This window comes from Cygnus atratus, chromosome 2 (genome assembly GCF_013377495.2).
Source record: "Cygnus atratus isolate AKBS03 ecotype Queensland, Australia chromosome 2, CAtr_DNAZoo_HiC_assembly, whole genome shotgun sequence".
In the NCBI taxonomy this organism is placed as follows: Eukaryota; Metazoa; Chordata; class Aves; order Anseriformes; family Anatidae; genus Cygnus; species Cygnus atratus.
The window spans coordinates 16,429,311-16,445,808 of NC_066363.1; the positions used below are offsets into that span (position 1 = coordinate 16,429,311).

At 39.8% G+C, this 16,498-nt stretch overlaps 1 protein-coding gene across 1 annotated transcript; it reads right to left on the bottom strand.

Moving 5' to 3' along the window:
* Positions 1-1,805: 1,805 nt before the first annotated feature.
* MTPAP (mitochondrial poly(A) polymerase) lies at positions 1,806-16,200 on the bottom strand. Its single transcript, XM_035545346.2, has 9 exons — positions 16,066-16,200; positions 14,360-14,532; positions 13,572-13,805; positions 13,029-13,253; positions 7,628-7,839; positions 5,412-5,638; positions 4,110-4,202; positions 3,941-4,014; positions 1,806-2,688 (listed from the first exon to the last, which is right to left on the bottom strand). The coding sequence occupies exons 1-9, from the start codon at positions 16,166-16,168 to the stop codon at positions 2,353-2,355; spliced, it is 1,677 nt and encodes a 558-aa protein (XP_035401239.1). The 5' UTR covers positions 16,169-16,200; the 3' UTR covers positions 1,806-2,352.
* Positions 16,201-16,498: the final 298 nt, after the last annotated feature.

Here is a 16,498-nt window from a genome sequence, read left to right on the forward strand (position 1 = left end):
GAGCTGATACAACTGTTCCCTCACAATTTTGGTGACCACAGATGGAAAATCATTGCTCCCCCCAGCTCAGGGGACCAGCAACCCAAGATTTATCATTAATATTAAACATCGAGACAAAAATGCATTACATGCCTCCACCTTTTCCTCATTCTGAGTTGAGGATTTCTCCTAGTCGCCTATGGAGTAACTCATCTCTGCTACCATCCTGGGCAGGTGATCAATAGCAGACACCCACGACCACATCTGCTTTGCTATTCTTTCCCTTAATCCTCACCCAGAGGCTCTCCAGCACATCATCCCTATGCGGAGATCCCTGTGGTACCCATTTTGTTTGGCTGGACAAAAGGAAACTTGCAAGTACTCGAGTACCACCCTAACCTTCAACAGCCTCAAAATCTACGGCTCGGGAAACAGGAGAAAATTTATTTAGGTTCTCTACAGGTCGAGGTAGCAATGGACTGCTTACCACGCCAGTGCCAAGCTTGATATCAAAAGGTTTTGTTAGCACCAGTAACAAGTTACAACAAACTTCATTCCAGCCTCCAAGAAGTTGTTCATACAGTAGCACAAGGATTTAAGTAGAAAGCTAAGTTTGAACTCCAATGCCCAAAGCAGTTAATACGAGAATTAATTCCTGTGACTAAGATAAAAACTGTTAAAATCATTTGATAAAATGTTTATGAACATGAAATGGACAGGTATGAATATTATTTTAAAGTCCAAATAAATTAACATCACATTGATCTGTAAGAGGGTCTTCAGGCCATTCCAGGTCTAATTGATTAGATTGCTAACTGCTGAACAGTGCTTCTCCCTGCCCGGTGGTATTTTACAAATACTTCGTAATTACATGTTACTGCCCAAATTATTTCTGATAAACATACCTCTGGGAAAAGAGAACACACTCTTTAACTGCTAATACCAACATACCAGTTCAGACTACACCAAGAGAAAGTCCACGCAAAATCATATACCACTAGTGAATTAAAGAATCTAAATATATTGATGTTTATGAGTGCTGTTTCTTGTTCAATATTGCATCTGTATGATAATAGCTGAGTTACAGTAATCTCTTGCACAGAATTTCTTTAAAGAGTTCTTTTTAAAGTTCTGTTTTAACAAACAGCAGTCTGTAAGTTGTTCTCATTATGCCTGCCATCTAGTTTTAATGGATGAGTGGCTCCCAAACCGGACAGGTAGAATACTCCCAAATCTACCTGGAAAAAATTTGACATTTGACTACTCTCTCTCCATTTCTCTTTCTGTCTTCCTTCCTTCCAGCCCTCTCCATCTTCCTCCAAAAACACTCTTTTATGGTGAAAGCATAGAGAACTCAATGCTTTCTTTAAGCCACCAATAAACATTTCTCACTGGTTTAGCTGATCTGGAAGAGGTACAGTCAGTACTCTCCTGAATATATGAAAAATAAGGCAAGACTGGGGACGGGACTCAAATCTGTTACGTGACTCCCTGTGGATCTCTGTAAAGAGCAGAGAGATACAGAGATCATGAGAGGAAGGCTTTGGTGTTGCCTAGTAGGCAACAACTTTGAGGGGAGTGATTAGGCAAGAAGAGCTCCTACTGGAACCTGAAATACGGGCTTAAAGTGAAGCTGAAGGCAAAACGAGAAACATGAGCACATATGAGTGAGACCCAGTCCTATGGGTACAAATAATATAGGAGAGTGGATTGAAGAAGTTTGAGAACAGGTGGTAAACACAAGAGCAAACCCACATTTCCAACACAAAACAGGTGTGCTATTTTGGAGAGCAATCCAGTATGAAGCTGCAAACCCTACTACCTAATTCCATTCTCTTTATTTTTGTCCAGGCACTACCTACATGAATTGAAAACAATTACAAAAATAGATACGTGCACTTTGGTTTTACTGGCTTCCAGAATGCGGTTGCAGTGGAAGCGATGGTTCTAATATTTGTCTTCTTTTAACATGTGGTTTCACTGGAAGGTGGTTGCTTCTTGAGCTTTCCCTTAACGCATCATTTGTATGTTAACCACAAGAATTCCCAAGGGCTTTTTCCCATGCTGCTCTTGTCAGTCCTTTCTTTTTTTCTTTTTTAAAGAGTGCCCGACTGAAGGATATTTCCAAAATATATCTGTAAAACTTGCATTTTAACGTTCTTCATTCATAAAACAGATGGAAAAGTGAAGAGTAAGGAGGAGATAACGTACAGAAGGAAAGCAGACCTGTACAAAGAACCATCACAATGAAAACCAGAGGTTACCTGACTCTCCATTTCACCATAGTAGAAATATTAAAAGTAATGTTCTTCAGACCGTATCACATTCAATTCCTAAAACAGAATAGCAGCTACCTTGGTTTTGTGCCGAAAGTCACTTTCCCACTGCTTTTTGTAGGTTGCTTGCATTACTTAACTTTAAGGAGTCTAAAAGGCTTCTGATTGTTTCACTTCCCATTCCCTTTGTCCTTCTCATCTTGTTTGGATTACTTTTTCCAAATGGTATTAGTAGGGCTGCCAGTCCCCAGGGCTCTTTATTGATCATTCGCTGAGTTCTATCTTCCTTCTGTAAAATCCAGGCACTTTCTCGGGCCATAGCTACAAATTTCTCCAGCTGTGGCTGATTAACATTCTTGCTGATATTAAGGTCTTGTTCAAAGGGATTCCAGATATAAAGAGGAGACGACTCAGGTTTATTTACTTCCTTTCCCTGCAAATAGTGTAAAGGAAAAAAAAAAACACACAAAGTTGCACATACGCATTATATGCTGAGCTAGTAACAAATCACTTGAGTTATCACATCAGCGTTAAGAGAATTCTGACCTAGTAGAGAACTTTTTGGGAAAAAAAGTCATTATTAATCAAGTTAATTTTCCTGTCAATCTAACTGTACGACTCTGTTCTCTAAATCCTCTTAGTGGTTGTTTTCCTTGCCACATTGAGCTTAGACTTCCTTCAAGGCAAAGAATGTACGACAACAACTTACCCTGCCTCTTTGGCCACTCTCCTGTTTGCTTTTCCACAAACCTCAAACCTCACTCACTGCAATCTGCTCCGATCTCCATTTGTGTACGGGCAGCACGAGTGCGTCATATTAACGTGCACAGCCCAGTCTGATAAACTACTCCAAGCACTTAGTCTGTTCAAACCACTGCCCTCACGGTGCTCACTAAGAGCTCGTATAACAAAGCAAGACTGCTGCCTTGGCTGAAATTCCCCCCCAGTTCAGTTTGTTTTTTACGTACAGAGCTATTTGGGTCACGGTCCACTTTTGTGCACTCGGTCCACTTTTGTGCACTCGCTATAGTACAATACAAGTTGTTGACAACTGCATAGTTTGCTACTTAAATGCACTTCCCATCACAGTGCTTATCAGTGCTCCTCAGCCAACTTGCTCTGCATTACAGAACCTCTGCAAGCTCTAGTAGGAACCTACCAGATAATGCTCGTCCAGAAAGAGTCTACTTACTGACACACACCCCTGGCCCCAGGGCCAGGACAAGTTAAACAGAAAAACATCAGCAGCACAGACATTTCCCCTCTCCAGGTCAGGCTGTGACATGTGGAGGCTTTTGCTCATCTCTTAAGCCTTAATGGCAAACAAAATTTACCCAGCTTAATTAATTAGTTTCTAGGATCAGCCTGTACTGGCAAAAGACCTTTTATGCCAGAAACCGGTAGTGCCCAAGTAGGAAATGGAACACGAACAAGAGTGTCCGCACAGCAACACTGAGCCGAAACCCCTCATCCTCCCAGCAGTCCATCAAAAACAGGTGCTAGTTAAGGTACTTACATATATACCCGTCTATTACACTTCCATACACACACACACACACAAGCAATAACATGACTGATATATAAAAACCAAAGTGATAGTGCAGCCCTCTTGGCAAGCACGGAACGATCACGTTATCTGTCACAGAAATTCAATCAATAACGATGAGAGATTAAAATTCACTTACCCGTCGAAGATTTAAGGAATTCTTTCTGAAGTCAAAGTTCCCAAAATATTCGAAGAAGTCACAGAGCAGCTCATCTAAGGGAAAGAAAACCAAGAGCCAACAGTAACATCAAGGAATAATTTATCTTCTACACACTCAGAAAAAGGGAAGTTAATGAAGATTTACCTACCAAGTGTTTCTGTATTTTTTGTAGGGTTGATCTTGCTTAAATCACTAACAAATGAGCAATCATATCCTCCAATTATATGCTTGTCTTTTTCATCTGAAACAAACATTGCAAGCATATTTTGAAGTGATAAACAATAAAATGCCACTGTATGTAATCAAATTCAAATACGAGACATGACTGAATTCAATGAATGCTATTATATTAAGCACAGCAAATGAGAAGTTCACAAGCAAATTTTAACCGTTTAAGTCGAATCTTAACCCTAAAGATGGAAAAGAAAAAAAATGTTTTGACAAGCAAAGCAAAATAAGCACGAGTAGATGACATTTTCAAGAGCATCCAGGAATAAGATGTGTGATGACTTTCTATCTCCAAAGTTATTTTAAGAAACAAACCTGGTATTTCTGCATACAGAGCTTTATAATACACAAAACAGCACAAATTTCTGAGGTTAATAGCTATACAAGGGCATCAATAATCACACCCAAAACATCCACACCTCTTCTTCTGTAAAGCTATTGAAATTTCTACAGAATATTCCTAAGACATATGTTTCATTCCGCATATAAAAATTTCTGATTTATTTTGAGAACTTGTCAGTAACTGCTGATGGAAACATTTAACCTGATTTTAAAACATCGGAACAGACCTTTTTCTATACTCAAAGCTTCCAAGGAAGCATGTCAACAAGCAGAAGAAATAAGTGAGGAATCAAGAATTTGGGATGTAATTCTCCAAGCTTTCATTCAATTTACTGAAGATAACGCATCCTGAAAGCTACGTATGAAACATCCAGAACACCTTGTTTGCTATGATATAAAAATTATTTGCAGTTGCTCTGAACAGTCTCAAGGATATTACAAATTGTGAGAAAAAAATAATATAGATACATCTGGTGTCCATAAAACAACAGACATCACATCAATCTGCACAAAATCCTTAAAAACTGCAGAGACATGAGATCCTACAAGTCTGCTGCAACACAAAATAAACAATAAACAGGCAGTGTGGGAGCACTGAGTAAATAAATCACTTCTAGTTGTCTGAGGCATAGAACAAGCCTAACCCCTGTAAGTAGAATTTAGCACTGCACTAGAAATGCAAAACTAAACCTATTTTAAGATGCATTCTTTTCACAAAAAATGCAAGTGAAACTTGTGTGTTCCTTCAAACTTAAGGATTAGACAACACACATTGGTATTTGAGAGTGTACAGAAACGGCTTCGGTTTATTCATAGCTTTACAGAAGTTAAAATAAATGTGAAAGTCACTTCAACCTCTTTCATAAACAGCTATCCTTACCTGCCAGTTCTTTAAGTTGGTCTAGCGTTGGAATGATAGGTGGTGATCTCTTTTGCAGAAAAAACATGACCATCATGGTTAGAGAGAAGTTTGTAATCCAGGTACCAGGAACGCTATTGGTAAGTCCATGAACACGGGCCCAACATCGCAAACTGAACACCAGGGCTCTTACACGGGAATCAAGAGTGCCATAGATATACAAGAGTTCTGAACTTTTGATAGCAATACTGAGGAAGAAAAGGTACGAGAGGTAAATAATAGGAGAATGGGAAGTACCAGTTGCAGTGCTGGCTGCTCTGCCCTAGATTATCGGTTATAAGGGAAGATGGTATCTATTAAACAACAAGAATCAAACAAAACAACAATAAAAACCCCTTTTATCCATTAAAAAATAGAAAAGAATATCTGAAATTGTCCAGGATTAAATATCTGATAGCTTTCTATAGTAAGAAGGGTACAGCTAAGGGTAAATAGTAATACTGCATTTGTGCTGTTTCCTGTTTCCTTGTTCCACATCAGAATGAAGAAGAAAAGAAAATCCAAGAACACCCATCACATTCTTGAAGTTAAACTATGCAGAATCAATGCAAAAAACATACGTAGAATTTAGCCACAACTGCCTTTGGAATGTTTTAGATAATATGTCTATTTTACTATATTATATACAACCTAGAACTTCTTTTACAATCTTATTCTAAGGACCTATCCGGTTGCTAATTTTCGGATGACTAACATTTGAAGCTTTATGTCCGTAGGTTTTTGACAGCACAAAACGAACTTATAAATTTTAAACCATAAAGTGTTGAAGACATTATTAACGTGATCAGAATGAATTTGAAGTTGTTCTTCAGCAAATTCTTTAAACAAACACAAGCAGTAACTGCAGCTGAAAGCAGCAGCTTTGCTCCCAGGTGCTTGCTCTCATTCCCACACTGCCACACCCACTCTGTTGATAGTTGTTCGTAATATCCAAATCCAGGTCCTGCTGCAAAACAACTTATCTGGAAGGATAAAGGCTTTCAGATGGATCAGCTTCTATCCGTTTCATCACATGGTTGTACAAACATTCTTGCAGACTATGAATGGGAAGGCAATGAGAAGCAGGGAAAAAATGGAAGCAGGATGTAAGAGCAAGACTTAATTTGGGGGCAATTTTAGTTTAAATTGTTTGTTGAACTACTGTTGCAGGAATTTTTACTCCCAATCTTACACTGAATTCCTCTAAAAATTCGCCAAAGCATTTTGGGGAAGTTTGCCATATCAAAGTTTTGTAATACCTGGACTTGTAAGATTTCAGCTGTGAAGTGCTTCCCTGTGTCCGTAAGATTTTGTTATTTCTCCAAAATAACAAGACAATACTAGTAATACTCGTATCGTATCTGTAAGTCATATCGAAACTATTTTGAAAGATGATCACTCATATTTTACCATTCCCTACCACTAACAAAAAGGGTTATGTACTTTTTTTTCAATTACGTACTTTACGTCAGTGCTACACGTGTACACTGGTTTAAGGTATGTATTTCAAAATAAGTGACAGCAAAACAAACTATATGCTTGACTATCACCCACTGGTCAACCACAAGCTAAAAAAGTGAAAGAAGCTGGAAGAGGAGAAACAGATGCAAGGAGAAGTATTTCTAAGAAGCCTGCTCCCTCTATTGGGCACTACTGTGAAAGACCCTAATGACAGTAACATTTCAGGCTGTTTTCTGACGTGGTGGGCTGATTTATCATTCCAGATACTTTGCCAGCAAACAGGCAGACACAGGCCTTTAAGAAGCAAGGAGAAAAAAGAAAAAGACCCTGAAATAACTAGAAGTCTAATGACCGCAAAGCGGCTGAAAGGCGATAATGAAAATTAGCATGATGCTTAACCTGAAGCAATCAAAACAAGGCTGTGCGTGCACCCACGTACATGAAGGGAAGTAGTGACTGAAGAACCACGTCTGCTTTCAATTCCCTACACGCCAAACTTACCATATAGAGTGTTTTTCAGGCCTTCAGCTTCAGCTAGCAATTGTTTACTATACTGCAGAAAGAGATCTTAAGCACATTGGAAAACTGAGATCTGGAAGTCAAAAATACCCTTTTCAAACCCAACATTCACATTTAACAACAACACAGAACTGAGTAGACTAAATGTTTTTCATGACAAGTTTCCAGAACATCAGTGCATTAGTATTCTGTCTAAAATTTTTAAAACCAGGTCTTACCTGTTGCTCACGGACAGATCACACTGGAATCCTGTTGGTTGATGGGCAAATTTCACCAGGGGGCAGCGAGCATTGAGTATCTTCTGTATGCTCATACATCCAGGACCAAAATTATCAAGGCAATCACCGATCACAGAAAGAATTTTCTGAGTTGCTAATCTTTCTGATGGTAATCTTTTCATCTGATACTCCATTTCAAAGGGACCTTTTTTCTAACACAAGATTTTTTTAAAGTAAGTTATTAGTTCTGGAAGTAAAGAGACATTTAAGAATAGTTCTGAAAGACAACAATTCGCAAAGGAGTCTGTGCAATTATGGGCTAAAATATAAATAAATTATTCACAGCAGCCTGCAGAGCTTTAAAAAAGGTAAAACATTAGTTTCTCTTTTGTTTTCTTTCTCAGTGATTCATTTTTTCCAGGTTAATAGTGAGTAACTTACTGTAAAGTTACTTGTTTGGATGAGAGTATAATGCTACTACACCACTGTCTACAACAAGTCATTCTGGAATTCCCAGGACAGCACACAGACTGACTGAAAAGAGCAGCACACAATTAAGTTAAAAAGTAAGAGGGACAAAACACAACCAAACCACTATTAATTTCTAACCACCAGTAATTCCATTTCATAACCTCAAAGTAGCAGTGTAAAGGAAAATCACTTTTTAATTTAAAAACTTAAAAAAAATAAGCATGCAGATTGCTTACTGCTTCAAAATGAAGGTAAGTTTCCTTAAAACTTAAAATAATCACTTCACACCTGATGCAGTTCTTCCAACAAATAACAAAATTGTGGAGTGGCACTCTGAGATCAGACATGAATTTTCCTGTAGATCCTTGTATTTTGAATTGTCATATTTGCAGTTAACACCCAATAAAATAACTCCATACCGACGAAATCTCTGTTCTCGTTATACTCTGCCTCTGTTTTTAAGCCCCAACTAATTTTGCTTACTGATCCTACACCTGACAGTGACTTATCCTCCCCTGTGAAACACGTAATGAATGCAGTGTGAATGGATATGATACAAAGACCATTATGCAGCAACCTAATTAGTCTTCTAAGACATAAATAGAGGAGGTTACTCCTGTGTCACTGTGTTGGTGCACAGAAAACAGGCACTCAAACATAGGTGAAACAATTTGGGATCACGGACCTTGCAAATCGTCCCATAAACTTACTTCAGAAGCTGAATTTGTGCTGCTCTGATAACTAAGGTGATTCTTCCTGCTCTCCTCGTGCCCGCAGCTCTCCAGCCAGCCCATGTGTTTGAACATAGCAGACGAGTGGTCCCTAATCCCATTTGGCTATGTGGCTGCATGCTACAGCAGGACCAGCTCTAAGTGAAAGAAGCCTACAGCTACAAACATTAGGGAAGATAACAGGAAAGAAAAAGATGGAGACTTGGCTGACACGTAGGTGTGCTGGTGCTCGTAGCTGTGTGACAAAAATAAAATCACAGTGTGCCTTCCCAGGCAGCAGGTCAGTATCTCTGAGAAGCTGGATGAAGACTTTTTCGTTAAAATGAAAGAGATGCTCTTAACTGGTTGGACTTTCACATGGAGCTTTGGTTCCTCTTGGGGGAGAATGAAATACTGATGCCACTTACTCACGCCCTGTGGAATGTTGCTCAAAACAACAGATACAGACAAAGTACCTACTACTTTGGGGTAGACTGATATACACCCTCAAGCCAGAAGTGCAACTTTTAATACAATAACTGTTACTCTAAAACTATCACAAAGCTGTTTTAAGGCATTCCCTAATCTCCCTAACTGCTTGCAAGTTGAACACAGCACATCTGTGTTAAACACCGCATTGATCATCTGCTCTTGGTAAAGAACGCTCTGACTTTTACTGCCATCTAAGTCACAGTCACTGACCTTTTTTTGCCACAAGATGTGGTAAAAAAAAAAAAAAAGTGATTTTAATGTAAATAGATGTTGAAATGCCTGGTCCTCTGTCACTGCTGGTATTTCCTGAAAGGCTGCAGCAATTCAGTAGTTCAGAAGATAACCTTCCCACTGCTGCTGCATCATCTTGTAACTAACGCTACCTTCCTCTGCCTCTGCTTGTCCTAGGAAAGACAATCAACTTATGGTTATTAGGAACACAGTTTGCCAGGGAAAGTATCATATCATCGTCCCCATAAATCACACTGCTACCTATATGAGATTTTTGCCTTCCTCTAAAGTATTAAGTTGTTGCCTATTATGGGAGATACACCCACATCTTGTTTCCCTACGAAGTATAAAGCTCTCTAGGTGCTGGCACCTTATTCTCCTCTACTCTTTGGCTATGCTCGAATCAAGACAGGAGTTGCACTACTGATTTGCACGGTCCTTTGCAAGACAATGCTTTAACAAACCTTACTTTTGTGTACACTTTCACTGTGATGGAGCAGATCTGCCCGCATTTTAACACTCTGAAGTTTCAACACCACCAGCAAGATCTTCATCTTTAGCGCATAAAGATGACATCTGCATTCAGGACAAGAGCCTCGCTGCACCACAGAGCCTAAGTACGCCATGCAGCCCCCTGACCTGTCCCATAATTGGGAGACAGCAGTGCAAATAGCATCCCTGCTGGCCTTTGCTGCTGCAGCCCCACAGCACTAAGTCTGTCAACTGTCCACAAGTCCTCACAACTTCTAGTAACCCAGCCTGTTCTCACATCTCCCTGACGTTTACAACAGAAGTTTTGAACAGTGCAGTTCATTTAGGGAACGGTGACAGGCAAATACCTTTGGACACACACTGCTAGCTTGTTAGTTTTTTGTTTGCTTGTTTTTATTTTTCTTGCAGCAATTTCTGCACATGGATGACAAGACAACAAAAGAACACGCACACAACTATCTGTCCTCGCACTGAGGGAGAATACTCCTTATCTTTGGTGCATCTCGTAACACTCACTAGACCATCTTGATTACCACTGCAGAATTTTTCACGCCTAGACTTGCTGCCATTTCTATACAGTCCTTATAGTCTTCCTGCCAACTACGTGAATCTGGTTCAGCTAAATTATGATTGAATAAAGCATGTTATATAGCCCAGTCCCAAAGAGCCTTCCATAACTCGCTGGCAAGGGTGAAGTACGGGGGAAGAAGTATTCTGAAATAAAAATTTGTGGTGGGAAACTATTTACCCAAGTAAGATGTGGGCTGAAATGTCTCTAGAGAGGCTAAATATTATGACAACTACAGTGGATTAGTTCTCCTCCTCATCTTGCTGAGACTTTGCATCTTCTTACATGTAAAGAACATGTAAAGAAACACTAGTAAGAAAAACTTGAAGAATTTCTGTAGTTTTACTTTTTTTTCTGTAGTTTTTTTCTTGAAGTTTTCTGTAGTTTTAATCTTTTATTAAAATGTCGTTGTTCGTTATGTCGATTTAAAAAGCTCCTTTACCTTCACCTCAATTTCAGAACTATTTTAGAAGCACAGTGAAGTTACAGTGAGAATCTCTGTTCCCCTACTCATATAAAATAATCTGCAGTGACTGGAATCATTCCATTAAAACTGAATTTATCAAGCATACTGTAATACTCCATAATGTCTAGGCATGTTGCCACTTCAAAATTCAACAAAAGGAGAAAAAAGTTATTAAAAATTTGGGCAACTGCAATTACACTTGCCTCCCTGCTTGATTTGTAAAAGTTTTTCAAAAGGACAAATGAAAAGTTGACTATGCAGGAATAAAGGACATCAACGGTCAAATTTTGTTCTTTTTCTAAAATTACTGTACTACATGTTTCTTACTATTGATATGGGACTTCTACAGAAGGATGATTGATTTGACATCTTTTCCACCTCTCAAACATTAAGCAATTCATTTTAGGTATAGTCATTTTTTCAAGAAGTTGTATTAACATTCTACTGAAGTCCGAGTGCTCATGCTGATCACACACCCACCAATCCAAGTCCATTGTTAATACCAGTGTGACTGAAAAGATGATACATACATACAAAAAAAGAATCAAACCAAATATTAAAATGTGGATAAGATGATTTTAAAAACTAAGATTTACAGTGACCCACTGCCTTTTATCCTAAGGTCTGGTTTACGATTCTGATTTCATCTTCTATTACAAGATTGCCTTCAAACAGATTGTGCATTTTCCTTAGAAGGCACGACATGAAAGAAAGATTTTATCTCTGCAGAGCATCAATACCAAAGAAAACTGCTACTTACAAAGCATGCTTTGAAAACAGACATTTTATACTTGATTTTTCCTCAAAACTCAAGAGGCTACTGGAGTAAAGGGTTCCTAGATTTTAACCTTTTCCACAAAGGCACAGTGATCCTATCCTTCAGCTGACATATCTGCTTTCATTGTGTCTGATCACTGCAATAATACTGAAAACTGGGAATGTATGAAGGCATATTTTAAAGAAAAATAAGATACATGGTAATATGCAAATACTACAGAAAAGCTAAGCAAATTTTCAATTTCCAAAGATTAAGGCCATCATCTTTTTTTTTCTTTCTTTCTTTTTAAGGAAAACAAAGCCAGTTCTCCCCAAACTATTATCACGTACATAAAAAAGTAGCTTTGGTAATTAAGTGATTCTGGCATTTTCAGACTCTATGAAGAACTCCAGCTTCTCCACAGGACGCTTCTAATCCAAATCTCCCTTCTTCTCGTCCTGATTTTCACCTCTTTCTTTCATATCACCTTCCCTGATTCAACAGGACATTTACACTATCCACAGTCAAAAACCAATAGCAAGAGACAAGCCTTCCAAAAAAAAACCTTCTTTAGCCCTTTCCCATTCATTATGCTTTCACAAACCTGGACTATGACACAACCTACTCTAACCATTACAATTGGAAGCTGCCCCAATCCCAACACTGAGCACGTGACACTTGGCTATTGCGTAGTATAGATTTCTGTATCCTGGTACCAGCGAAGACATGGGTTAGGAAGAAATTTAATTGTTGGTGGACAGACACCACAAACATGAACGGTGCCACCTGCAACTATTCACCAATATTACTCCAGAAGGTCTTAACACCTCCATGCACTTTTATGTGCAGGCGTATGTACTCTAGTACATAATAATGTTTCTGTAGCAAGTCAGCTCTTTAAACTGAGTAAAAGAATCTGACAACCCTCCCAAAATGCACACGTACAAAATTATTATGTACCAGGACATGGAGAGCCTGAAAAATCACACCCAAGCTTTAAAATGGCATGGGTGAAGCCCAGCAGCTCCAGAGAAGAAAAAACAGTGGTAATAAGATAGGAAGGTCTGGTATTGCTCAATCAGCTTTGGAGGATGAGGGTTTTCTTCACAGTGAAGTCTGCCTTGGCAGTACAAACGAAGTCTGCAAAAACAGCAAATTATTTTCTTCCTATTACAAGGAAGAATGAGGACTGAAAACGCACAGCGTAACCTTACCATTTTTGTAGCATGCTCTTGTGTGTCATGGAAGTCCAGAAACATGTCCACATCGCATCCCAGTTTGCCAAAGGTGTTCACCGAAGAGCCAAATGGCTTTACCGTGCTGTCTGGAAAATATGCGCGTGCAAAATCCTGAACCAGGGAACAGGCCAGAAATCGGAGCTTGATGTTTTCTTCGGTAAGCTGATACTCATTCAGCAGAATGTACATTTGACTGCTTATCTATTAAAGAAAATAAATACTGTAAAAATGCTATGACTATCTTCTATTAATATATATTTTCATCTACTTACTATCATTGCAATTAGAAGATCTTTATTAGTCTCAAACATGTTTATGTCATATAGAAAAAAACGATTTTGACGTTTAAAATAATTTTGTCTCTTTGTTTGAATGTATGAGAACCACTGACACAAAGTTCTAACAGAGATTTTTTTTTAATAGAAATAAATCACTTTATATGCTTCACACGGCCACTTGCAAATCTTAAGTGGACACGGATCATTTTTGTTTGAGAAAACTCTAGAAATCTATACTTACACTGTCTGCACGATAAAGTTTTTGAATAAGCTCGTTCACTGGAATGTGAGATTGAGGGGAGAGATGAACTGGTGTTTCTTCAGCAGCTTTAGTCACTGGGTTTTTCAGTGTGAAGGTAAAAAGTCTAGATTTAAATGGGACAACATGATGCTCTGCAGCCTTCGGAATTCCAACAACATCCTGTAATGAGGCTACGCTGCTCTTTTCAGAAAATTCTATTAAAGCATGGATTCCCTAAAAAATTAAGAATGGAAATAGACAGTGTTAGATAAACACATACAAGCCTTGAACTTGTTATACTGACATTACTCAGCCATTTGTGGTAGCACTGTGACATTTTAATGAGAGAGTCACAAAGCTGAATACCAGCTTCTGTACCTCAGCACTTTTAAAACGTGGTTTTTTTTTTCACAAGAGGGCAAAAAGATTTAAGACATGCCATTCTTGGTGGTAAGCACTACATATTAGAGTTCTGAAATCTATTTACCTTCACAACTGTAATGTTCATAAAAAAAGCTCTATTTTTAGGATAATTTACAGTGCTACATGAAAGTTTAAGATTTAATGTAGAACAGGTTGCTAGAACCACTTACAACAGCTGTTGCTTAGCTAATTTACAAATAAAAATCTGTTGCTCAGCAACTTATAAACATTAATAAAGACAAAACCTAGTTTAACATACTAATTGTCTATAATATGCTTGACCTACATGTATAAGGCCTGGACCAAATAAAAGCTTTTCTTTTTTGTCTGAGTCCAGATTTCAGTTTACATGGTTAATAACTTACCCGATTTTCAAAAAAGAAGTGACTGTTAATTTTTCCATGACTGGATAAATACTGCAGTAATTTTTTTTCATTAAGTCTTGATGGGCATTTAATTAAAACAGTTCGTTCCGCTTGCTCCAGTCGTTCTGTCTGAACCTCTGTGAATGTCTTCTTTCTGGTATTGACTTCAGTATCTGCAAGAAGAAATGAGCATCAAGTGGTTTTTTTTTTTCTACATAAAGATTTAAAATTGATTTTCAGCTCCTCTTCTGGGATTGAACAACTAAAAGTTTTGTTTTGGATCTCCGAGAGGATCACAGCAAAACAGCAAACAAGAAAGAATGAACTACATAAAGAAGTGCATTTCTCTCACAAACACATATGTTCTCTTAGAACAAGGAATAGGAAATACAGGATGAAAACAACACTGACTTTCCTTGATGCCACAGGACGTTTGATGATACAAAGAAACTTTGCTCCTCTGATTTGCTTCTCACCATCAAACACTCAACATGTGAGTCTAGCAGCAAGATACACAGCAAGAGTATGAGGCAAAGCCAGACCTTTGGCAAGCCGCCCTAAAAAGACACTTTCTCTCTTCTACCATGAAAACAGCACTTTCACCTTGCTTCTTTTTACAAGTCACCACCTTCTTTTACAGTAAACTCCTACACAAAATTTTCATTTGATACTATACTTCCATCAGCTCACATCAATTAAACCACAGATCAGTCATATCTCGCCATACTGCTGGCAAGGAATATTGTTGCTGACAGCCTACAGAACCAACGTGGAAATGAGACACGCTGGAAAATGGAAAAACTCTGAAAGTTGTTGGTTTCTTTGACTGCAACCAGGCAAAGGGGCTACATCCCAAAGGTGAAATCATAACCACATCCCTGCGTAACTCAAATTAATCAGCTGACCACATCTCACTACCACAGGCTGGAAAGGTGCTCCCTGTTCATACAGCCATCCGTAATTCACACTGGGAAGCAGGAGAGCATGCAGTTACCTCCCTGTGGCCACAGAGGGATTCAACAGAGAACTCCTCGTACAATGCTTTTGATTTTGAGGAACATGTAGGATTTTGTAGACTCAAAAGAATCTTACCTAATGAAGCTTGTTACTATTTATTCTAATTTAAAAGAAGTATTTTTATAATTTCTTCGTTTCTCATGCAAGCTTGTAAACAGAAACTACACAAAGCAGTTGTTTCAACTGCTTAGTTGTACACAGCACTTTTCATCAGAAGAAACACAAGTCACAGCACATCAGCAATGGCTGGTCCTCACCGGCTCCTGGCTTGCACTAAGAACACGGCGACAATCAAACGTTTCAGCAGAATAACCGCTTTAATTTTTCTCTAACCCATCTCCACGTGTAATATTTTTTTTTCTGGGGCAAACAAAGAAGCGTGAAGTGCCTGAGGCGCAGCAGTGACAGGTCCCACGGACCGGTGCCACAACCAAGAGATGAACACAGCTCTTCTCGCTCCCACAGCTCTCTGTGTGAGGCTTGGCTGGCTAGGCACTTCTTCCCTGATTTAATACTTGTATATTCTTAGTTACTACAGCAAAAGGTGTGCTCTGGTATCTCCTCCTGGTTCTAAGCACTTCCCTTCCCTTCCCTTCCCTTCCCCTTCCCCTTCCCCTTCCCCTTCCCCTTCCCTTCCCTTCCCCTTCCCCCTTCCAGCCCCCGTGAGGCGCAGCCGCCCCCCCCCATACCCTCCGCCGCCTCCGCGGTCCCCACAGAGCCGAGGCGCGCCCCGTGCGCCCTGAGGCGGCCCGGCAGCAGGCGCAGCGCCCGCCCTCCCGCTCGCAGCGCCATGGCCGGGCACCGCCGGCACCGCGCAGCCGCCGCCGGCCGCCTCCGACGGCAGCCGCCGAGGCTCAGCACTCCTCCGCCTCCCAGCGGCCGCCGCCCGCGCTGATGGGGGGTGGGGGGGGGTGAGGATTTGGGGAGGGAAAGGGAGAAATAAAAGAGTTTGGCTGGTCGGCCGTCGGGGCTGGGTGGTGCGTGTGAGATCGGGGGTGGTTGGTGGGTGTCCTCAGCCTGTGTCACGGTTCCCTGTACAGGGGGTGGAGGGGACGCGTTAGACGCAGCTGGCTTTGGTGTGTAAAGGCTGTCACATGTGTAAAAGTTGTGGGCACATCTGTA

Excerpts from the sequence above, each read along its gene's own strand:
- MTPAP (XM_035545346.2), bottom strand. The coding sequence starts at position 16,168 with ATGGCGCTGCGAGCGGGAGGGCGGGCGCTGCGCCTGCTGCCGGGCCGC. Across the intron at positions 14,533-16,065 it reads GACCGCGGAGGCGGCGGAGG|ATACTGAAGTCAATACCAGA; the intron begins GTATGGGGGGGG and ends TTCTTCTTGCAG. Across the intron at positions 5,639-7,627 it reads GATCTGTCCGTGAGCAACAG|TATTGCTATCAAAAGTTCAG; the intron begins GTAAGACCTGGT and ends TTTCTTCCTCAG.